We start from the raw sequence: 25078 nt of genomic DNA, 5'->3' as shown, positions 1-25078 counted from the left end.
TGAGAATGGGAGACATTCTACGTAGTAAAGAGCTGGATAGAGTTGAAAGTATATCTGATATGCTAAAGCAGAAAAAGTGGGAAAAGATTGAAGTCATATTTAATTTCATCAAGAAATTGGGAAAGATTATTTAAACACTGGGCTCGCGAGTGCGAGTTATTTCTACCTATACATATATTTAGGCACCCTACACCACTGCCTTTGCGTTAAATAACCTCAAAGCCATCAGGCAGGTTGACGACGCGTGTCCGTGAGACACAAATTAGAAAAAAAAGAATAAGTTCTTTTTGTTTGATTTTTTATGCGAAGTATTGTTGCCGATTGTGCACGCGTCTTTAGTCTCCGTTCGCGCGTTACTTCTGAATAACTGCGTTGCGCATCACTCCGCTTGCAATCGGATTAGTAATCATTGTTTAGATACCTGCGAATTGCTCTCTTTTCTTTCTGTTAACATACCGAACTCTCTTATATCACGCTTTATTATTTTGTTAACGACTACCATTTATTTACTAAATAAATTATCTTCTTTTTGCTACTATACACTCTGGGTATGATCATTACGGACACCTGACCAACCGACGAACCTTATCCGGACCGATCCCGGAATTCCCGCACCGCACCGTCTAACACCGAAACCGAGTACCGTTACAATGTTTTCCACGAATAGAAATTATTTTGTTGGCAACAGAATAAGCAACAGTTGCTCTTCGTTTGCTTTGAATCTACTGACATAAAATATCTCAAATCTGATCTCATGTTGTTGAATATGTAGGATTATGCGTTACGTTTTCAGCAAATACACAGCAACTAGTCGAAAATTCATGCTCAGTATTAATTTGCCTGACTTTGCAAAACATGCATGGCTATCAGGGTTCGTTCGCTCGCTCGCGTCTGGTGATTTTCTTTATTAGGTGCTATGCGCCGATATTTGCCGTCCGGCGGGTGTTTGGCCGGACGGCTCGGACGGTAAGCGGTCCGGGGGGGGGCGTTGGAAGGTGGATCGTTACATTATTTTCGAGGAGAGGCTATGTAAAAATAAATTATAATATTATATGCCCCAAAATTTATAACAAAATACTACTTACATTTTTATAAAAAATTGTCCTTTTTCTCCTTCCTACTTTCGGTCTCAGCAGGAAATATAACGCAAAAAAACTTGGATGTCTTGTTGCTGATTTTCTCTCTATTGTCCTAGAAATTAATCTTCCTTACTTATTGTTAATTCTTCAGAATCTTCTTCGGTCGAGGCATTATCTTCTTTAGTCAAGGCGTTATCTTCTTCTTCTTGCGCAAAAAGACAATTAGGAATCGGATCGAGAAAAAAACTTTTGTGTAGAATTCTCAAATTGAGACAACAATTACTCACACAGTCGCGCATATACCTGCTGATTGCATTTGATCGATTTGCATAAAATAAAATTTATATTTTATTTGTTTGATAAGAAAATGTATTCGAGAGCTTGAACTTTGATTATGGACACACTTCTATATTTTGAATGTTTAATAGTAATTTTAATTTTTGTGCACTTTGGATAACGTAATGATATCATCTTTTTACATATTTTTATCGACTTGTGACGGTTCTTAGGTAAGTCAATCAAAATATATAAGGAAAAAATAGCATACACTATATATCCGGTGTTAAATATAGCACAACCAAAGTTTACACTTATGAATATATTTTCTTATCGAACAAACAAAATGTAAACTTTAATTTTTTGCAAATCGATCGAATGTAGTCAGTATTGCGCGATTATGCAAGCGATCTTTGTCAGAATACGTTGTCACAATTTGAAAAGTGTGTAATTTAAATATACTATATATTACGATTATAATTTAATGTCACATTGAAAAATATCATATTCATATAGAGATTTTCACCTGCTCAATTTTCTATGTCTGGACCCAAATGCATCGTATTTATACATATATGCGATATTGGTGCTCTCTCATTAATAGAGTATAGATTTTCTCAGTATTTCTGAAGCGTTCTAATTTGTATCAAATTTTGTGAATAATTTTTACCAAAGATCACTTTCAAAACATCACTTTATTATGAGTGCTATTTAACTATGCACACAAGCGACCCTGTGCATAAACTACAAATTGACATACACTGTATCTTTGTGAAGCTAGCACCCCGACTGGCTGTTAATGCGCTATACGCGTCAAATTGAAATCAAATGGCTTTTCATTAAAATAAAAATTTCCTCTCTCGATAAATCAATTTGACCATTATCAGCAGATTCTAAAACATTAAAATATAATATTATTAATTAAAGATATGAATTACATATAGCTCTTTAATTATTTATTAGTCACGTTTATTAATTAATTATATATTATTAATTTCTTATGAGAAACTGTTTAAAATTTAAAGGTTGCGTTGTTTTTGTTTACTTTCGTGCTGAAAGCATCAATCTATCTTTATTTGTTTATTATACAATGAAGAAAGATAAAATTACGCTTTCACATGGAAGCGAGCAAGAAAAATGCAGCTAAAGTGTATTTTTATACTTCTTTAATTAAATTTAAAATTAAACTTAATGAAAATGAAAACTATAACATTTAAGCAGCAGCTTATATACGAGTATTTATTATTACAAATACTTGCAAAAACCAGAGTAGCACCTAGTGGCAGCTGGTTTTTGTTTATTTTATTAACTAATAATATAATTTACAATACAAAATTTAGTTGCAGAATTCTGAAGAATTTATAACTTTTTCTCTCGATTTCTAAACTTTTTATGCATAATTTTACTTTGAACTTTGGTACAATTATTTGTTAATGGCTATTATTGTTAATATGATTTATGTAATATACATTATGTATTCTACTTACTATCAACAAAAGATTCCGTTTTGCAGAATTAAAATTGATTAACTATACCTCATAGCCAAACGTGATTTAGCACATTAGGTAAACTAATAAACTGCACGAGTTGTTATGTAGTTATCATCAATTTACCGAATTGAAATCTTATGTGCAGATTGAATTAGCAACATGAAGACAAATAGACATCATCAATTTATGAGCTTTTCAAAAGCACCAGTGAAGATTAATAACGCGTCACATTAATAGTAAAGTATTATAACGGCATATGACTTGCCATCAAGATGTTATCAATTTATCATCAATCAAATTTAGAATTCACATGAGAGCAACATTTCACACATAATGAGGAAGCGCCTTGTCTCTAGTTTGTCAAAATCTATTGCTGCAATTTGACAGCAACATGACGGTATCTTGAATTCATTTGATTACCTGGGTTATATGGTATATGTGAAAGAAAATAGAGGAAGTTGCCGCTTGAGATGCTCACGTCTATTCTTTCCCACCTTATTTGCAGCATTTATTACATATTTCCATAACGACATTATTCTCATAACCATACGAAATAATGTCATTTATTTAAGAATATAGATTTTTACAATAATTATTAAATTCCATTTCATGACAGCAAAAAAATAGCCTTATGATGTTTGCCATTTTGTATATTTTATTTTAAATTTAATAGGGGAGTTTAGGGAGTTGTGAGTCAGGTTTTATTTTTGAACGGTAACTATCACAAAAATTGATATTTTACGCACCTGAAAGGTTGGATTTTCTAGTACACCTCAAAAGGCAATTACTGGCTTAAGAAGTTCATTGAAAGGCATAACAGTTGTAAAATTTTGATATGTTTCAAAAAAAGGTGTATTTTTTGAATTTTTAAAAATTTTGGGGAGTTGTGAGCCACAATGGCTCAATTAAAATGGAAGAGAATGACATATTTTGATTATTCTTTATTTGAATTGTAGAAAAAAGAAAATTAAGATAATTCTGATAAAAAAATTAAAGTCCGTATAATCTGATTAGTCCGATTTGCAGTGAACACAGATATAATAGTCGGTTTTTAAATTGGCACATTTTAAGTGCACAGCTCGATCGCATTCATTGCAATATATAGAATTGTTTTTGTTCAATTTCTTCCCGTCAGTGTGGCCACTTAGCGATGAAACAAAATCACCCAATTTTTCATTCGAAACGGTTGAAGAATCTACGTGTGCTTTATTTAGTTTCGAAATGTAGCGAGTCAATTTGCTATCGATGTTATGCTCGATCAACGGACCGCACCGCTTTCTTCTCAATCGTCACCTCTTTGATGGCAGCCACTATGACATTAATATCGATCGCTGACTTATTAGATTCATTTCTTGTATACTTATGACGCGGCATGATGATTACTTACAATTAAAACATGAAAAAATCACGAAAACTACTAAATTCACTATAAAATTGCATGAAACATCCAAATTATGTATGAATATTGCGAAATACGCATTTAAACCTAAATGCCAACTTAAGTTAAAAAAAATGACAAAAATGCAGTGACTCACAACTTCCCAAAAGTGGTGGCTCACAATTCCCCAAATGCTACATTATTAAAATAGTCACATAGTAATTAACAACATCAAATGTTCATGCAAAATTCCTTTTGTACATCGAAACGGTAGTTCACCAGTAATAATTTTGTAATATATTTATTTTTGCAATCAACTCGAAAAAATAAGTAAGATTACAAATACAAATAGTCGAAAAAACTTTTTGAAGAAAATTGAAAATCAAAATCTGGAGAGACACTTATTGTTAGAATGTGTGTTAGCGCGACGAGTGCTAGTCAAAAAGTAAGATCGCATAGAGAAAAACATTTTACCATAGTTGGAACATGTTAAAATTTCAAATATGGTTGACTTTGAGTGCTGTCTCACAACTCAAATCCCCATAGCTCACAATATACCCCAAACTCCCTTATTTATATAATTTCTTTTATAACTTCATAATAAATCATTTTTCGGCAATGCCGATGCAGTCATATTTCTAAGATTCTAAATTTAAGAAAAAGTTGTTGAAAAGTATTGATTGTAATCAAAGTTATAGCTTTTCAAAATTGAAAAAGTCACCCAGACCCGAAAATGTGTTTCCGTATTTTACAAGATTGGTGTGTTTAAGGGTTAACATCATAGCTCTGTTAAAAAGGTTTTAGTTATTCACGTAAAAACCTATATAATTGCACTCCTAAAATATATTTTATTAATTTTCATTTTAGAAGCCAATTATGCAACACCAATTTTAAAAACTCAACTTTGGGTAATCTTTTCATGAAATGAGATTCTCTTGTTTTAAAACATATTCTTGTTAAAATAAGAATGAAAACTCTTATAACGTTACGCCTTTTATTTTATAATGTATAATTTTTATTTACAAAAAGATCAGTTTTGCCATATCTATTTGTCGATGTGCGGCATACTGTTTGCGAGTGATAATTTCTTGTTGTCAATGCTTTGTTAGCAATGAACTACAATTTAAAAACTTCAATAATTTTCAGCAAATATTTTTCAACATGTGTAAAACGTTAGATATGAATTAAGTTGCTGGGACGATACTGTATAAAATATGAGCTTATCACGTGCCGTTACTTTGTTGTCAACATGACGATCATTAATCCTCAATGTTTTTGAAATTTCATAAATTGATGATGTTTAGTCCTCAACATTTGATGTTGAGGGCTAAACATTTGACATTGCTAATACAGTTTGCATATAAGATATTTCAATTTGCCAAATTGACAGCAACTTTACCACAATTTGTACAGTTCATTAGTTTACCCAATGTGCTAAATCACGCTTGGCTATCTTGATGGGCAAGTGATTTTGTAATGTGATTTTGTAATGCTCGATCACATGCCGCAAAAAAAATGAAGGATGTTATCTACTTATACATTGGCTAGGAAATTGTTCCTAGTGCGGCTTATTCACCAGATCTAGCTTTGTCAAATTACTACTTATTTGGGTCGCTTTAACACCATGGCTGATACGTGTTTTAAAACAATTAACGAAATCCGAAAAATTATTGATAATTTTATTGATTGGAAATCGCAAAAGTTTTTTCTATGAGAGTATTCATTAGCTGCTTAATACATGTCAATAAAGTCATAGAAAATAATGGAAATTATTTCAAACATTAAACTTACGTCTATTTGACTTTTTGTGAATAAACTTTGAATTTTATGACAGAGGGCACCAAATTAATTTATGATTTTTCTATCTCTCCGAACTTTTATAAAAAATTTGCAAAGTTCTTAAATCTTCATTTTGACCCATCTAAATGTGTCCCCTTAATAATAACTATTTCTAACAATGAGTATTCTACATATACGTTTTGTCCTTGTTTTCAGTGACATGAAATCCAATTCTTTGACAGAGATACCAAATTTACGGAGTTGTAACGAACTTCGCGTTTTGTAAGTATGTAAAGTAACATGCAATGTAATGTATGTATGAAGTATTGAATATACTGAAGGCAGTACAAGTAAAATGCAAATCTTGCTTTTTTAGGGATTTAGCTAGTAATATGATTTCTATGTTACCTGACGATGCTTTTAAAGGCTTGAACATGCTACACGATCTCCTTTTGTCTAATAATAACTTACAGAGTATTTCCAGTAACGCGTTTACCGGATTATCTAGACTTCAGGTTTTGTAAGTACTCAGTTTAAATAAGTTATTCTGATTTTACATGTTTCTAATAATTTACATTCAATTTAATCACATTTCAGAGATTTAGAGAATAATTATATTGAATATATACATCCCGATGCGTTCAGGGAAACAAAACGGTTGCAAGATTTGTAAGTGCATCCATATAATTTATAGTGCTGGCGAAAAATAGTTGATACAATAGAAAATAATAATAGAAATATTTATTTAAAGCCTGCATCTATAAAAAATACTAATTAAAATAATTTTTTTGTGTAATAAATATCTGAATAAAATTAACTTGGATTATTTTTAAAAAAAAGATGAAAAAGGCACTAAATGTCTAACTCAAATAAGTGATATGAAGAAATTAATTTGGTGTCTTTTATAAAGAAATTTATTATTTATTTATGGGAAAATCATATACCTTTTAATCCTGAAAATATTTGCGGTTATTTTCAATAACTTTGTTCTGAAAATCTAAAATACGGTAGACTAGAATAATCTTGCATTCATAAGTCTTGTATTCACAAACAAACCTAATTTCAAGACCGTCTTAAATAAAGTCCTATACATATAAAGAAAGTCCGACACCAAACTTCTATCTCTTTTGAATCTTCATCGCCACTGGAGATATTGTGATCATTTCAAGTCGTTAAACTCCATTTAATCCTTAATAGTCACTGATAAAAGTTTTTTTAATGAAATAAAGAGAACTTATTTTATTATTTTTGACGTTTTAAAAATGTCTTAAAAATAATGTTTGCTACTTGAAAAAATAAATATCTTTAAGTAAATGTAAATATAAATGATACTATTTGCTTTTCTTATTTTTACACAAGTACTTATTTCAAATAGTATTTTTTATTGATACATTTATTAAATAAATATTTCTATTGAATCTATTTCAATTTTTCTAGCATGGATAATTTATATTATGTAAGTCACTTCTTATGTTTATTACAAATCGAACGTAATATAATACAAATATTTATTTTTAGAAATTTAGGAAATAATGTTTTCCCTACACTGCCGATAAGAGGTCTAGCGGGATTATTGCATCTTAAGACATTTAATAATCCTGCATTGCGAGAATTCCCGTCTCCTGAAAGATTTCCTCGAGTACAAACGATGTTGCTGTCATACGCTTATCATTGTTGTTCGTTCCTCTCGCTTGAAGTGGAGGAATCTGTTACAAAATCGCCGGTGCAGGAATCAATTTTATTTCCCACTGATGATTTCGATAATAGTTTATGGAATTCAACATTTAGCGATATCTGGCCACAATTGGGTAAATAACTTTTCTCTGTCCTTTATTATTGTCCTTTTTCTATCTCGTGTTTTCAGTACTTTATCATGTCTCATTTAACACTTAACTGCTGCAAAGTCTCCATCGTGAGCTTAGTTATTGAAAATTATTTGCACAACATCCGAAATTATTGAACAAGATGTTTATTACTGGGAAAAACCGGAAAAATCTGAAATTTTCAGAAAATTTACTTTTTATCCTTGAAAATCGTGAATTTTCATGAGATTTACTTATAAAAATTTTTTTAATTTTAAATTTTAAATTAAGAGAATACAAAAATGATGAAAATAAATTACATTAAAGTTTTAATTTCGGATTGACTACAGAATTGAAAACTTTTTTATAAATTTTTTATAAGTTTAAAGTACGTACCAAAGTTAAGTCTAAAAGATTCAACTTAAACTTAAAAATGAAAAAAGTTATTAAATGATATATCAGTAATTTTTAATTTTTTTTTTTGTTTTTAAACTGAAATTAAGTTTTTCGAACTTTATTTTTATGTATATTTCAAATGTGTTTGAAAAAACTCTTAATTCTGTAAAGCCAACTTGAGACAAATTCAAACATATAATAATAATTAGAATTCTCTTCCATTATTAAAATTCTCTTAAATTCTATCTTTTTTAAAAAAAATTTTTTTGATCATTTCTTTGATAATGTAAATAGATTTTAATCTATCAACAATAAATATAGCATACACATCCATAGATGGTCTTGTTCAATTTAAAAAGGTGACAAATCTTAATGGTTTTTTGAGTTTAGAACTTCTGATGAGCTAGATCCGTGCATTGCGGCATGTAATAATTGTTGTACAATTTTTTTCAGAAAAAAAGATAAAATTTAAAGAAAGATCCTAAAATGACAGAATTTACCAATACACAAATTCGAATTTTTCTTAAATTGGCTTTACAAAATTAAAAATTTTTCTATGTTTAAAGTACATACAAAATTAAAATCAGGGAGATTTAATTTAAGTTTAACAAAAAAAGTATTGTGATTATATATAACTTTTTAATATTCAAAACTTATATAACTTCTTTCTGTGATTGTATGATTAAGAAACATTGAAAATATAATAAAATAAAATTTCAAAAAATTCTTTAATCTTATTTCGACTTTTAAATAAAATAATATACTTAAAAATACATACAAAATCATACAAGAAACTAGTACTAAGATTAGGGACCCTGACCGGACCGAAATCGATATCATAACCGTTATTTTAGTCAGACCGAAATCGAAATATTGTGCAGGCTAATTGACCGTAACCGTAACCTGACCGAAAATATTTTTCCGGTTTTTTCGGTCAGATTTTTGGTCAGAATTTTTAAAATGCTATTAAAGATACTGAAAATCAGATAAAAAAGGAGAAAAAGCGCGTGCTGTGTAGACTTCTCTCTCTGGAGAGATAAGAATAAGAGAAAAAGTTATACGGCATCTATATTTCATCCTTCTTTTTTAAATGTTTTTAATGTTCCATAGATATGCAGTTAATTTTTTTAAAGATTAATTTTTCCTTCAATTTATTAACATAAAATGTATACAAAAGAATAAGATCTTTGTAATATTAAAACTAAATTTTTAAAGCTAAAATTATATTTCAATTTTTCCGGTTCTTTTAGAGCATCGAAAAAATTTGACAATTTTAATTGAACTTTTAAGATTGTAGATATTTATTTCTAGGTTCTCAATAAATAGCGATATTACGGTGTCTACGGATGGTTAATTATTTATTTCTTTTATTATAATAATTTGATTAAGATTAATATGTTATTTTATAAAAAAAAACTACCAGTAAAAAAACCAAAATTAACATTGCAAATTGCTGAGAATGTTGAAGTAAAACAAAAACAAAAAAAAAGAGATTTTGAAAGACCCGAAACCTCTAATGATTTTCAAACATTTTTATATTAAACAGGTGTTGTTTACAATAAACAGAAATTTTTTATAATATGATATTTATACTGGTGTTATTTTTATATATTATCATTTTTATACGTTATTAAATTTTACAATAAGTAATTGTACATCTGTAACCGTAACCGTAACCAAAACCAAAACCGAAAATTGGATATAATCTCTGACCGTAACCGTAACCGGACCGAAATTTTATTTCAGGCAGGATCCCTGATTAGGATTTAGCTATAACTGATAATTTAAGTCTCTATAATTGTTTATATTTAAATAAAATTCCTAAAAAATTCAGAAATTTTCAAGGAATTCTATTATCAAATTTGTGCAAACATCTTGTTGAATACATATAGAAGATGTCCCAAAATTCACAACTCAAAATATTATAGCAAGAAAGTTTTTGAAAAATTAAATAAAATAATTATTTGTAGATTATTATATCGAGCAGTAATGTTATGATATAATATTGTTTAAAGTTTTGAGCAATTACAAATTACGTTTAAACAATTGCATATTTGTGAGTCGGCCAAGCGGTAGTATACACGGAAAATTGACTATGGGTGTAACAACAATAATCTCTGTTTGGAAAAGAAATGTATGTGAATTCTAGCTATATTATATCGAATACATCTGTTAAAGTATGCTCATCTTTACAATTTTCACATCCATAGTTCTTAGGATAAATAACATTAAGTTATAATATTCAAATATGGTTGCCACAACGAAAGATTATTGCTATCTCTCTAGTATTGTCAGTGAATTGTACGACAATTGAGTCGTATGCGTGAGCGCGAGTATTGCCTTGAGTTAATAGTATTGCCTCGCCAACGTTAAGTGTAACGGGATTTCCACGCAACACATGCAACAGATTCAGATCTTAAAAACAAGATTTATTGTCACAGTGCCAGAGTAGATCGATGTACAATTTGCGTTCGTTCGCGTCTGGTTGAAGTCAAGAGTGTTATCGCTTCGAAGTCTGGAGCAGGAGTGAGATCAAGAAAATGATCGAGAACGATTGCCGGTTCATCTCCCCACGCATCTCTATTCCCGGAACCCGTCGGATTTCCCCGAACGAGACAAGAAGGCAAAGTGGGGTCACCGCGATCGGTGCCCGGAGCAAGGCGTTATGTCGTTCGGTTACGTACCGAACATCCCGCCCCCCTTGAAGGACATACCTTCAACGAAGCTGAATAGTCATCGCGATCATAATAGAATATGCAAATATAAATAGAAATTGAAACATAATCGTTGCGCTGCAATATATAACAATTCGCTTTGTCAAGATGATACAATAGATTATTATAATATCAATATTTCGCGATTGATCTACTCGGTTCAAATTGGTCAAATGAATTACAATAAATAAATAAATAAGTTAAAGACTATTGAGAATGTGACACGCGTTAATCGGCAAATGCTTTGTTCATCGGGAGGATGGCCAGTTTTGTCAGCGGCCTTGTTATTAGACCCTTGGCGGTCTTTAGTGTAGCCGTCCTTACAACACCGTCAGGGCCCGGATGAAGTTATTGTACCCTACCCAATAACCATTGCAGCAGTCCTAAACCAGGTTGCTGCACCATGGCAAGTTGACCGACCTTCAATTGCTGGCCTTTGCTAGTCCTCCATTTTTGTCGCTCAATTAGGGTGTGCAAATATTCGGCACTCCAGCGCTTCCAAAAATGTTGCCGAAGCTGCTCTACACGCTGCCATCGCAGCAGTCGGCCCGGATTCTCCTCTGTGAGATCTGCAACTGGAAAGCTGTTTAGCGCTGCACCAATCAAAAAATGCCCCGGTGTGATAGATGAAGAAGATAGAAATGCAGATCGTTTGGATCCTCGCTTAATGGGGTCAACGGTCGCAAATTCAAAACCGCTTCTACTTCGCATAACACGGTTTGCATCTCCTCATATGTGAGATTCGCGTTTACCTAATACTCGATTAATATGAGATTTCGCCGACTTCACGGCCGCTTCCCACAACCCACCGACATGCGGAGCGTGAGGTGGTATGAAACGCCATTCAATCTCGTTATCTCGCATGAAACGCTGCATCGCAAGCTGCGTATCGTGATCGTTAATACAGTTATAGAGCTCCTTTATCTGTTTACGCGCGCTGACAAACGTTGTGCCATTGTCAGAATACATGCACGACGGTCTGCCTCTGCGCGACATGAAGCGCTTAAAGGCTCCGAGAAAGGCCTCTGATGTCAAATCCGTTACAATTTCAAGGTGTACGGCCTTGGTCGAAAAACAAACGAACACTGAAATATATGCCTTGTGCAATCTGGTATTGCGTCTCCTGCTCTCCTTTAGTAACATCGGTCCGGCATAATCCACCCCGCAACGAGTGAACGGTCTCGAGACCGTAACACGCTGTACGGGCAAATCTGCCATCAGTGTTTGTGATGCAGCCGGCCTACACTTGAAGCAAGTCACGCAACCGTGAATTACTTTTCGCACAATTGAACGTGCCGCCAGAGGCCAAAATCGCCGACGCATCGCGTGCATCGTGGCCTGCAGACCCGAGTGCAGATTTCTTACATGTTCTCTCTGTATGATCAGAATCGTCAATCGGTGACTCTTCGGCAATAGCACGGGGTGTCGCGCGTCGTATGGCAACGCTGCATTGCGTATTCGATCCCCCACTCTAATGATTTCGTGCTCATCCATAAACGGAGCTAATGGTAAAACTCGACTTCCGCCGTCGACGCTCCGACCCTCGATCAACTGTTTGTATTCCCTTGGGAAGGCGTGCTTCTGCACGCATCTTACGGCGACACGCAGAGCGACTGCTATCTCATGATGTGAAATAAACATTGTCTGATGCCGGGTTTCCAGCAAATGTGCCACTCGCAGGCAGTAAGCGATGATTCGCAATGCCTTGTTTAAATCGGAATGCTTGTCCAATAAATTTTGTACGATCGATTGTTCCAAGGACACTAACGCCGCGGTTACTCTTTTTTGTTTCGGCAATTCGCCCGACAAGTCGACACGCAATTTGGCCGGCCAATGTTCCTCAGTTAATCGCAGGAATGTAGGTCCGTTCCACCAAATCGCCGATTCTATTAAGCCCGCCAAATCGACGCCGCGCGATAAGATATCCGTGGGATTGTGAGCAGACGGCACGTGTCGCCAGCTCGATCTCTCGGTCAGGCGTTGAATCTCGCCGACGCGATTGGCCACGAACGCGTTCCATTTACGGGACGGTGACGATATCCAATGTATTACAATTGTGGAATCCGTCCATAGAATCACCTCTGAGCTTGATACGCTGATCGATGCGCGAATCCTTTCGATTAATTCAGACAGCAGTAACGCAGCGCTCAGTTCCAGACGCGGCAATGAAACCGCTCTAAGCGGTGCTACTCGCGATTTAGAGATTAATAATTGTACGCGGCACCCGTCGGAATTGCGCGTTCTCATATATACGCACGCGCGGTATGCGCGCTCGCTTGCGTCACAAAAGCCGTGTATTTGTAAATCGCGCGCGTCGGCCCGAAACCCGACGAAGCGTGGCACACGCAATTCGTGAAGGCGTGCCAAATGCCGCTTTACGTCCAGCCACCGCTGATGCAAATCTTGCGGCAACGCCTCCCACCCTGAAATGAGACTGCCACGAATCCTGCATGATCATTTTTGCCACGACCGTCAGCGGCCCCAGCAATCCCAGCGGGTCGAAGAGACTCGCGATCTCCGACAAGATTGTTCGCTTTGTTATATTATTCGCTGGCGCGCCGCAATTACATTTAAAACAAAACTCGTCGCTGAGCGGACTCCATGCCACCCCCAATATTTTCGAATCCGCCTCGTCGCTCAATGACACCTCTATGCTCGCTGTGTCACTGACACCTTGTAACAATTCTCGGCTGTTTGATGCCCACTTGCCAAGCTCGAACCGTCCACGTCTCAATAGTGCTATGACCTCGTCACGTATGCGCCTCGCATCGAGCAATGTATTGGCGCCGGCGAGCAAATCATCCACGTAAAAATTTCGAAGAACGCATTGTGCCCCCGCGGGATAGTCGAGAGCATGTCTTTGCGCCAAATGCTGAAGACATCTCGTCGCGAGGAACGGCGCCGAGCCCGTGCCGTATGTAACCGTAAGCAATTCATATGTGTCGACCGGCGAACTCGGATTTTCGCGCCATAATATCCGTTGCAGATGCAATTACGACTCGTGGATTAGTATCTGACGATACATTTTAACTATGTCTGCAGTGAATACGTATGCGAACGTGCGGAATCGAATGAGGATTGATATTAAATCCTGCTGAATCGTAGGACCTATCATCAAGGCGTCATTTAAAGAAATCCCTGTCGTGGTTTTGCACGATGCGTCAAATACCACGCGTAATTTTGCATCACGGCCGATCCCCTTAAACACCCCATGGTGAGGCAAATAAACGCATTCTCTGTCGACCGCATGTGTAGGTACGAGCCGCATGTGTCCCAGTGCCAGGTACTCGCGCAAAAATTGAACGTATGAAGTCCTCATGTTTGAGTCGCGATGGAGCCGCTTCTCAAGGCCGAAGAATCGCTTCATCGCTATTTCACGCGAGTCTTCCAACTGCTGCAATACGTCGCCCTTGATAGGCAACATCACAACGTATCTGCCCTTGCTGTTGGTTGACACATTGTTTATGAAGTGGGTTTCACATGCGTGCTCGTCCCTGGTATAATTATTTGAATTGCCCGGATCCTCGATCCGCCAAAACCGTTCGATTTGTTTATGTAGTTCTGCATTGCCAATTGCCACGTGAAACGAGCGAAGCCCGGTCCCCGGCCGCGACGCACCCACGCATGTGCGTCCGGCCACAATCTACCCCAGACGTGTTTTTTGAAGTTTCGGATGACCGACCGTCGCTCGGATGTGCCCCACGCACATCAATTGCCAAAATAGATCGACGCCAATTAACAAGTCGATGTCGGACGACACGTTAAATCGCGAATCAACCAACCCGACGCCGGGAGGCAGCTTAAATGTTTCACGTCTAATAGTGCTTAACGGAAGCTTGTCTGTGATTCGCTCCGTCACGACGCACTCGATCTCGACCGTGAACGCACTAAATCGTGATTGTAACTTGATGTCTATCATTTCTGTTGGAGTATTCATCATGTGAGGCGCTGACCACCGACGACATTTTTTCCCTAGACCAGTTTTGTCTCTCTCACTCTATCTCTCTCTCGCTTATTCATTCTTCCCTTCATGAGCTTGCTTTTGTATCCCAAGTCGTTCATTAAAGATATTGCATATTAAACTGTGTAATGTACAGTGTACACGACGTGTCATCATACCCTGTATCCTCTCGAGATTCCTGCGTGAAAGGGAACATTCAGCTCATTAAAGTCAACAGGTTATGGGCCCAGATACTAGCGCATCAAAATTGAGGTTATGATGGCAGACAATACACGTGTAACGATTACAAAGCTCAACAACGACAACTACCAAGTTTGGAAGTACAAAGTCGAGCTTCTGTTAATTAAAGAAGATTTATGGAACGTAGTGAGTCAGGAACCTCCTGCAGAGGTAGATGCGGCTTGGACACGGAAGGATGGACAGGCTCGCGCAACGATCGGATTGCTCGTTGAAGATAATCAATTCGTGCATATTCGGGATAAAACTACTGCACGTGATACATGGAATGCGCTTAAGACTTATCATCAGAAAGCTACATTGACAAGTAAGGTATATCTTCTAAAGAGAATTTGCAGCTTAAAGGTAACTGATGATGGAAATATGGAGGATCACATTAATAATATGCTTGATCTTGTGAATAAATTAGCGGCATTAGGAGAGCAATTAATGGATCATTTAATCGTTGCAATGATGTTAAGTAGTTTGCCAGATTCGTACAACACGCTCATTACGGCACTTGAAAGCAAAGCAGAAGAAGACTTGACGCTGGATCTCGTAAAGGGCAAGTTAATCGATGAATACAAAAGGCGAAAAGCGACAGGAACTTTAGGTGAATCAAACGAATCTGCACTAAAGACATCAAAGGAAAGCAAAGAAAAAGGTCGAGGAAATCAAGATTGTTTTTTCTGCAAGAAGTATGGACATCAAAAAAAGGACTGTTACAAGTACAAGAAATGGAAACAAAATAAAGAAAAGGCAAATCAAGCAGCGGAGAATTCTTGTAAAGACGGTAGCAAATCAGGTGAGGTTTGTTTTCATGTCAATACAAAAGGAAAGACATTAAACGTGTGGTTTATCGATTCTGGGGCTACGAGCCATATGACAAATAATAAAGATTTTTTCGAAGAGCTCGATCCGACTAAGAAAATTGAAATCCGATTAGCAGACGGTGAGTCGCGAAAGGCATGCGGAATCGGTATGGGTAAGTTAAAATGTCTTAATGATAAGAATCAAATTATTGAAGTGAAGGTTACTGACGTTTTATATGTACCTAGTCTAGAAGGCAATTTGCTATCCGTAAAGAGACTAACAGAAAGAGGTTTACAGGTTAAATTTAAGAGCGACAAATGTTATATAACTAAAAATGGAAAGATCGTCGCCATTGCAGATGAATCATCTAACTTGTATAAACTACGAGTATCACAACAGGCTTGTGTAGTAATTCAAAAGCACAATAAACATTGTCAGCACATGTGGCATAAACGTTTCGGACATCGAGACCCTGAGGCAGTCAAGCAGCTAGCAAATAACACACTTGCAATGGAACTGAAGATCACTGACTGTGGGATAAGGACAACTTGTAAAACATGCATTAAAGGAAAAATAACAAAGAAATCTTTTCCAAAGAAATCAGAAAACAGAACTTCATCAACATTGGATCTTATTCACACGGATTTATGCGGGCCAATGCAAACTCAGACGCCTGGAAAGAAGCGATACATCCTTACCATTATTGATGATTATAGTCGGTATACGGAGGTATTTCTATTGCAAAGTAAGGACGAAACAGCCAGTTACATTAAGGATTACATTCAAAAGGTAAAAACGCAGTTTAACAGAAAGCCAAAAATCATAAGATCAGACCGAGGAAAGGAATATATTAATGCGGAATTAAAGACATTTTTAAGACAAGAAGGCATTCAAACGCAATATACAGCGGCTTATTCACCCCAGCAAAATGGCGTCGCTGAGAGAAAAAATCGCTCGCTGATGGAAATGGCGCGATGCATGATAATAGACGCTGAAATGCCAAATAAATATTGGGGAGAGGCAGTTGTCACGGCAAATTATTTACAGAATAGATTGCCAACGAAGGCTACAGAAAAGACACCTCATGAGTTGTGGTTCACTAAGAAACCAAATGTTAATCAACTCAGAATATTCGGATGTACCGCGTTCGCACATATTCCAAAAGAGCAACGAAGAAAACTGGATGTGAAGGCAAAAGAACTGAGATTCGTTGGATACGCAGAAGACTCAAAAGCTTTTCGTCTACTCGACATGACTACGGATAGGATCATCATAAGCAGAGACGTAATATTCATAGAAGATGTTGAAGATGGTTTCGAAATAACTGAAAATGAGAATGAAATTCAAATCGGTTTACACAAAGCACCATCGGAAGAGATTAAGGAGGAGTCAACAATAGAAGAGCCGACGAATAATGAAGGATTCATTGAAAAGCCTGAAGAGAAGTTTCAAGATAAAAATGCAGATGCACTACGAAGGTCAGACAGAAAAAATAAAGGAGTTCCACCACACAGGTATGAAGAAACTGCAAGTATAGCAATGGAACTTCAAGATCCAAAAACCATTCAAGAAGCGATGTCAAGGACAGACAGAGACAAATGGAAGGCTGCAATGGACGATGAAATGAATTCCCTTAACATGAATAATACGTGGGAATTAACGGAACTACCAAACGACAGAAGACCAATAGGATGTAAGTGGATCTTCAAAATCAAGCAAGATGCAGTTGGAAATCCGAGCAGATATAAAGCAAGATTAGTTGCTCAAGGGTTTTCACAGAAATACGGAACGGACTATGATGAGGTTTTCGCACCCGTGGTAAGACCAATCACATTCCGGACACTACTAGTCATATCTGGAAGAGAGAACTTTATTGTCAAGCATATCGATGCAAAAACTGCATTTTTAAACGGAGAACTAAAGGAGGTAATATATATGAAGCAGCCGATAGGCTACGAAGTACCAAATAAAGAACATATGGTATGCAAACTAAACAAGAGTTTGTACGGACTAAAGCAGGCAGCAAGGGTATGGAATGAAAAGATACATAAGGTACTTGAAGAACATGAGTTCAGACAAAGTAAAACTGACCCATGTTTGTATATGAAAGTGATTGATAATGTATGGATTTTTATAATTATTTACGTAGATGATATCATTATTGGAGGTAAGGAAAAGAAACTTGTAAATGACGCCATAGACATGTTGAGGAGGAGGTTTGATATTGTCAATCTCGGAAACCTTAGTAATTACTTGGGAATGTCAATAGAACGAGATGATAAAGGAATATTTTATCTAAGCCAACCAAAATATATTAAGAAGATAATTGATTCAGTCGGGCTTCAAGAAGCGAAGATTTCCAGTTACCCATTGGATCCAGGGTACGAAAATATAGAGAACTCAGAAGATGTGATGGAGAACAGTGCAAAGTATCAAAAGCTGATTGGAGAACTACTCTATGTTGCTGTACATTCACGACCAGACATAGCAGCCGCCGTTTCAATTTTAAGTCAAAGAATAAAATGTGCGAAGTACTCAGACTGGACAGAAGCTAAGAGGACAGTAAGATATTTAAATGGCACTATTAAATGGAAACTCAAACTCGGAGGCGACACTAAGGAAGATGAAGAATCACCACTGATTGGATATGCGGATGCAAACTGGGCACAAGACAAGGCAGATCGTAAATCTAATAGCGGATTTATCTTCATGTTAAATGGAGGCACAATAAGTTGGGCGTGTCGCAAACAACCGTGCGTGGCACTCTCTACAACAGAAGCAGAATATATAGCGCTTGCAGAGGCTTGTCAAGAAGGAATCTGGATTGGAAGATTGCTGGAAGAGTTCGGAATAACATCTAAAACACCTTTGAAGATTTACGAGGATAATCAGAGTTGCCTAAAGCTATTGTGCGCAAAAGGTTTCAACAACAGGACAAAACACATCGATACGAAGTATCATTTTGTAAAACAATTGAAGGAAGATAACGTAATGGATTTCGTGTACTGTCAAACATCAGATATGATAGCTGATATGCTGACGAAACCATTACATGGAATCAGATTGAGGAGGCTTGCAGAGCTTAGCGGACTTAAGAACTGGAGCGGGTGATGTCATCGGTGAGGAGGAGTGTTGGAGTATTCATCATGTGAGGCGCTGACCATCGACGACATTTTTTCCCTAGACCAGTTTTGTCTCTCTCACTCTATCTCTCTCTCGCTTATTCATTCTTCCCTTCATGAGCTTGCTTTTGTATCACAAGTCGTTCATTAAAGATATTGCATATTGAACTGTGTAATGTACAGTGTACACGACGTGTCATCATACCTTGTATCCTCTCGAGATTCCTGCGTGAAAGGGAACATTCAGCTCATTAAAGTCAACAATTTCGTTTGAAACGGATGCGAGACCGCCCATGCCTCAAAACGAAATATTCTCGAATCGTTCTTCTCGAAGCGTTCTTAAACCCAACGACCTCACGCATTTGGCTGTCACAAAATTCGCCTGTGCTCCCGAATCCAACAATGCGCGGCATGTCCGGCGGACACCGCTCGCATCATATACGTAAACGACCGCCGTTGAGAGCAATGACTCCGTGATGCCTCGCTCGACCGCACTATGAGTCGCGACAGCTGATCGTCCGCTTGCGGCCGGCGCCGAATCGGTCGACGCCGAAGGCGCACCCGCGTCGCCAATCCCACCGTCGCTCTTGGATATATGTAACAACGTGTTGTGTTTTAAATTGCACGTTCTACAACTGCTAGAAGGGCATTTGGTTGCTACGTGATTCTGACTGCGTAAGCAGTTGAAGCACATTTTCCTGCTACGCATCTCCGCGATTCGCTGATTAATCGACAGTTTTAGGAATTCCCTACAAAAATAAATTAAATGCTCGCCGGCGCAATAGTTGCACTTGCCCCTCTCGATAGTCGTGTGCAATGCTTGCCGTCCAATGTTAGAACATAATTGCCACCGAGAGTCGGAACGGACGGACGAAACCGAATTCCTTTTCGCGAATTCCTCTAAAATTTGACTGCGATGCGAAAGAAAATTAATCAGCTCTTTAAATGTGGGCAATTCAGAGCCCTGCAATGACGCGTGTCACTCACGCGTATACGTGATTGTATCTAATTTCGAAGTTATGATGTGGATAAGTAAGGCATCCCATTTATCGGCATTACAATTCAACGCCGTTAGCGCGCGAATATGCATCGAAGCCCCGTCAACTAATTGCCGAAGGTCACCTGCATTTTCTTTAGTTAAAACTGGCAACTCGAATATTGCCCGTACATGAGTTTGCACAATCACGCGTTTATTATCGTAACGCTCCTTTAAGAGGCTCCACGCAAGATCGTAATTGTTTTCGGAGATCTCTAACGGTTTTACAATGTCAAGTGCCTTGTCCGTTAACGCTGCCCGCAAATATTGAAATCGTTGAATGTCGCTCAACGATGTATTGTTATGGATTATTGTTACGAAAGTATCTCGAAATGGGAACCAGTCATCGTATCTTCCCGAAAAAGTAGGCAAATTGATTTTTGGCAAGCGTACATGAGATATAGTCTCGTTCTCGGCTCTTGTTGCACTCTGCGTGGAACTTCTCCGCGCGCCCGATGTATTATCGCTGTTTAGAAGTCGACGAAATCTCGCGCACAATGAATAGAACATCTCTTCGAACGCGATTCTATCGGTCACTTCCTCCTCATCGATCATTTCGATCTGCGTTTGTATTTTGCAGTAATCTTCCCAGAATGATTCTAAGCGAGCTTGCCGAATTTCTACTTGCGCCCGGGCATCGTCGGTTAATGTATCTATGCCGTTAAACGTTTCCATGCGCGTGCACGAGCCTTCACCATTCCGCGCCGTCGTTTATAAGCCGCCAAGTTGGATGCTGTACGCGGTGTCACTGCGCTAGATAAGCCCGCCGTTGGGCTACGATCGGTTATCGGCATTTTCTCGAATTCGCGCGAATTGAATTTATAATTAGCGATGGATTGGTGCAGGCAAACAAACTTACCAGCTGCGTTGTCACCCTACTTGCGCCAGCGTGCCACGTCACGACTCAGGATGCTGCCTCGAATCCGGAATCGTCCTCAGCGATCCGCGATTATGTACCGCACTGCAACCCAACGCCTGGCAGTAAGCGCCTCGTCCACCTCCCTCCGAATGGTCAAATTGTCTGCATTACCACGAGCGAACGCCCTCCTGTCCACCTCAACTTCGACTCGATCTTGATTGTCACTAGCACTGTCTCTCCGGGGTATCCGGCTCGAAAGACCAAAATGAATTGTACGACAATTGAGTCGTATGCGTGAGCGCGAGTATTGCCTTGAGTTAATAGTATTGCCTCGCCAACGTTAAGTGTAACGGGGTTTCCACGCAATACATGCAACAGATTCAGATCTTAAAAACAAGATTTATTATCACAGTGCCAGAGTAGATCGATGTACAATTTGCGTTCGCTCGCGTCGAGTTGAAGTCAAGAGTGTTATCGTTTCAAAGTCTGGAGCAGGAGTGAGATCAAGAAAATGATCGAGAACGATTGCCGGTTCATCTCCCCACGCATCTCTATTCCCGGAACTCGTCGGATTTCCCCGAACGAGACAAGAAGGCAAAGTGGGGTCACCGCGATCGATGCCCGGAGCAAGGCGTTATGTCGTTCGGTTACGTACCAAACAGTCAGCAAAATAAATACTATGGTTGTGAGATTTATAGAATACAATTGCACGATACACTAAAAGTTTATTTCAGTAGCAGTTCTTACGCCATATTATGTGAAATCACGTTCGCGGCAAACAATGTATTTTGTAAGAAATATATTTATATCCGCTGGCAGATACATCGAAAATATAAAACTGCGTTCCGATGTACATTGCTAGTGTAAACTACAAATTTTTCAATACTGGCAGTGAATTTCGGAACACAACTAATAATAAATATTATTCGCTTGTATTTGCCTGCAAGCAGCATATACATATATTGTTTGGGATAATAAGCAAATAGAGACAGCGCTCAGGAGCGGGAGCAGGAGCGAGAGCGAAAACAAGAGCGTGAGCGTGAACGTCTGTTGTCAATCGACGGAGCGACAACGCGCGAGATCTCTCTGTCTCGCCGTCGCTGGTCGTTATAACTACAAAAAATAAAACCACGTGTTTCCACCAGTTATTCGCGATTCTTCTAGAAGGATCTAGAGGCCAGAAAGACTGGAATTCTCCAGTCTGAAGGTTCTAGAAGAATTACAGTAATTATAAAAGGCCGACGCTAAGCTCGCCCTGCAGTCATTTGCTAAGTTCCAACACAACAACATTGTAAAATCAATTATGCAACTAATTTGTTTATAATAATTATAATAACTACAATAATTAAGAAAGCGTTATATGTATATGCTGCTTTAGATAATTTTTCCCATTAAATCAATTGGCGCAAACAGTTTTTCTTCGCAGTCAATTTTTAACAATTATTTATAACAATGTTTATAACAACTTTTGCATCAACGCTTTTTACATCAATAATGTTTTTTTATGCTCCGATACTATTTCTAATTGTTACTTTTGGCTATCTTTATTGGTCTGGTCATGGGCAGAAACAAGTTTTAATTATTTATGTAATTTATATTCAAAATATTTAACAATATCTAAATAATTAAAGGGCTAGTGAGTGTTCGCGCGGTACTCAAGACGCAAATTTCTTCCCGTTCAATTAACTTTAATATAACTTTAATATAACTTTAATATAACTTTTTATTAACGATTTCTCAAGTACACGATTATTATAGCTCAGAATTAGCGTATTGGGTTATTGTGCCAAAGATCTTAGGTACGAATCCCGCCAGCGCGGATGCGTGTTCAAAAATTGTAAAATAATGCGTAATTGTAATTAAGGAAATAGGAATCTTATATGCGAAACAATGAATACAGATTATTAAATTATAAGAATAATAAAATTTGTTAAAAAACTAAAAAAAAATTTTTTTTATATTGCGCATTTGCTGAAAAGTATATGTAACTATGGTTGCAGAAACAATATTATTACGATTGTAGCATCCATATATAGCTACCCTTACTAAGGTTGGGGCAACCATAGGTATCACTTCCAGAGTACTATGTTTCCCACAACCATTTTGTATTGATGGGCAAAAAATAACATTATTATTCAGTTGTGGCAACCGTAACTTTTTCTCCGTGTATGAATGGTTATATGGCAGGCAACCATCTATACGTAATTTCTGATTGATCAGCTTTAAGTTATTATATCAAATTGCTTAAAAATTACTTAAAATTGTTTGAAATAAGATTCTACAAGTAACACAGGTTTACAAAATTGAGGGGGGGGGCGGAATCTTGTGCTTTGAACTTTGACGTTTTTATAAAATTTTGATGCGCTGAAAATAACTACGTTGTCCGTTTTTTTCCATCACCCTTCATTTTTTAAATAATCGCAAAAACAGCTTTTTTCGAACTTGACTTCTTTATGAATTTTTTCTGGTTAAAGAAAAAATGATAGCAAGGTCAGCTTGACGGCATTTTACGCAGAAATGTTCCCACAATAGAGAAATTATTTTTTCGCAACTTATAAAAATGTTTTATGCAAACCGTAAACAAAAAACTTTGAAAAAATTGTGAAAAAACGTAAAAACATAATAAATTCGAAATATAAAACTAAATAATTAAAAAACAAAAAATCTTAAAATATTTGACTTTTTAGGCAAATTAGCTTTATGTTTCTAGTTTAGTTCTTTTCTTTTGAAAAATTAATTTCCGATTATTTGTTAAAAAGTTATTGAATTTAAACCATAAATTCATCCTGCGAGCGTTACCTACAGTGCGCGATATTCTCTCGCGTCTGACGGATTGCTATCGAATAAAGTTCAACAAGTTAAAATTTTACGAGATCATGTTGTGTATAGTTTTTTTGATCACTGATTTCAAAAATAAATTAAAATGGCGGATTCAATATAACAAGAATTTAAAAAAATGCGTATACACGAACATCGATATCTGATGGTTTTGTAAGTTTATAATTACTACTGTATAATTACAAATGTTTAATTGAAAATAGCGGATCTAATATGGCGATACATAAGTTTCAAAAATTCATTGCAATAACTATTATTTATACTGTATAACACAACAAAGAAAAACATATATATTAGGGTAAGTGCACCTATTATCGTGGTGTTTTCTGAAAAACTCAACTTCAATGCATCGTAAAAAAAAATGAATGAAAAATTTAAACTTTTTTTTTCTTAACGTTTATAAAAAAACTAAAAAAAAATGTATAAACCCATCCATTATTAACAATTAAATGCAATTTTATTAATATTAAAATTAATAAAAATGGAATGCGCTTGTTACCGTGGTCATGTACGAATTATCGTGTACCCATTTTCGCGATTTACCAATTACCGTGTCCCAAATACCGTTGATGAAAAAAATGCATTCCGTAATGCTGATTGATTCTCTCGCTGTGGTTACTTCGTGAGCTACTGTCATCGTAGAAATCGCGTTTTGACAGTTATCAGTAAGAATTATGTGTGCATCGAGTAAATTTATAATTTATAATATCAAAAGCTGTGTATCATGCGCGTAGCGTGAAAAAATGATAGAATAATAGTGAACTTATTTTAGTGAAGTAAATACTTAAGTGTCAAGTCATTAGCACTTTCACTGAAACGTGAATACCGCAGTAATACCAACAACATGCTCATTGCACCTAATTTCGTGAGTAAATTTGATTTATTTATTAAGTGTATTCATATTTTCATCTTTATTTAATTTTAATTTATTTTACTTTTGATTAGATTAAATGTGAATTTTTTTCTATAGGTACTCTTTTTTTTAACGAGCTATCATCTATTTTCTAAAAACCACGATAGTAGGACAGGCCACGATAATAGGTGCACTTAGCCTATGCTTCCTTTAGTGTAGTTTTGCTGTTTCAAAATCTTTACTTACTTTTTGTAACAATAGAAAATGTATATACAGAAAGATGATTTTGCGTTACCCATCCTATACCATGTGGAAAATTTTATTAAATTTGAAAATTATATTCTACATTTAAATATGCAGTTAAATGTAAATGTAGTATTAAGATTAATCGTTATGTAGTATAATGTAAATATTATAATAATGTAAATAGTAATGTTGTAAATAGTGAAGAAAAAGAATTGTACAG

At 36.4% G+C, this 25078-nt stretch overlaps 1 protein-coding gene across 3 annotated transcripts in view; it reads left to right on the top strand.

The window, feature by feature from the left end:
• Window positions 1-25078, top strand: part of LOC105193776 (lutropin-choriogonadotropic hormone receptor) — a 156796-nt gene that overhangs the window by 89159 nt on the left and 42559 nt on the right. For all 3 annotated transcript variants that reach the window (XM_039450115.1, XM_039450114.1, XM_039450113.1), the window contains 4 exons: window positions 6219-6284; window positions 6379-6522; window positions 6600-6671; window positions 7521-7810. In XM_039450115.1, the coding sequence (XP_039306049.1) occupies window positions 6219-6284; window positions 6379-6522; window positions 6600-6671; window positions 7521-7810 (572 nt within the window). The remainder of the gene's footprint in view (window positions 1-6218; window positions 6285-6378; window positions 6523-6599; window positions 6672-7520; window positions 7811-25078) is intronic.

Source organism: Solenopsis invicta, chromosome 5 (assembly GCF_016802725.1).
Source record: "Solenopsis invicta isolate M01_SB chromosome 5, UNIL_Sinv_3.0, whole genome shotgun sequence".
NCBI classification, from domain to species: Eukaryota; Metazoa; Arthropoda; class Insecta; order Hymenoptera; family Formicidae; genus Solenopsis; species Solenopsis invicta.
Note: the sequence above shows the minus strand (reverse complement) of the source record. Positions and strands in the feature narration are given on the sequence as shown.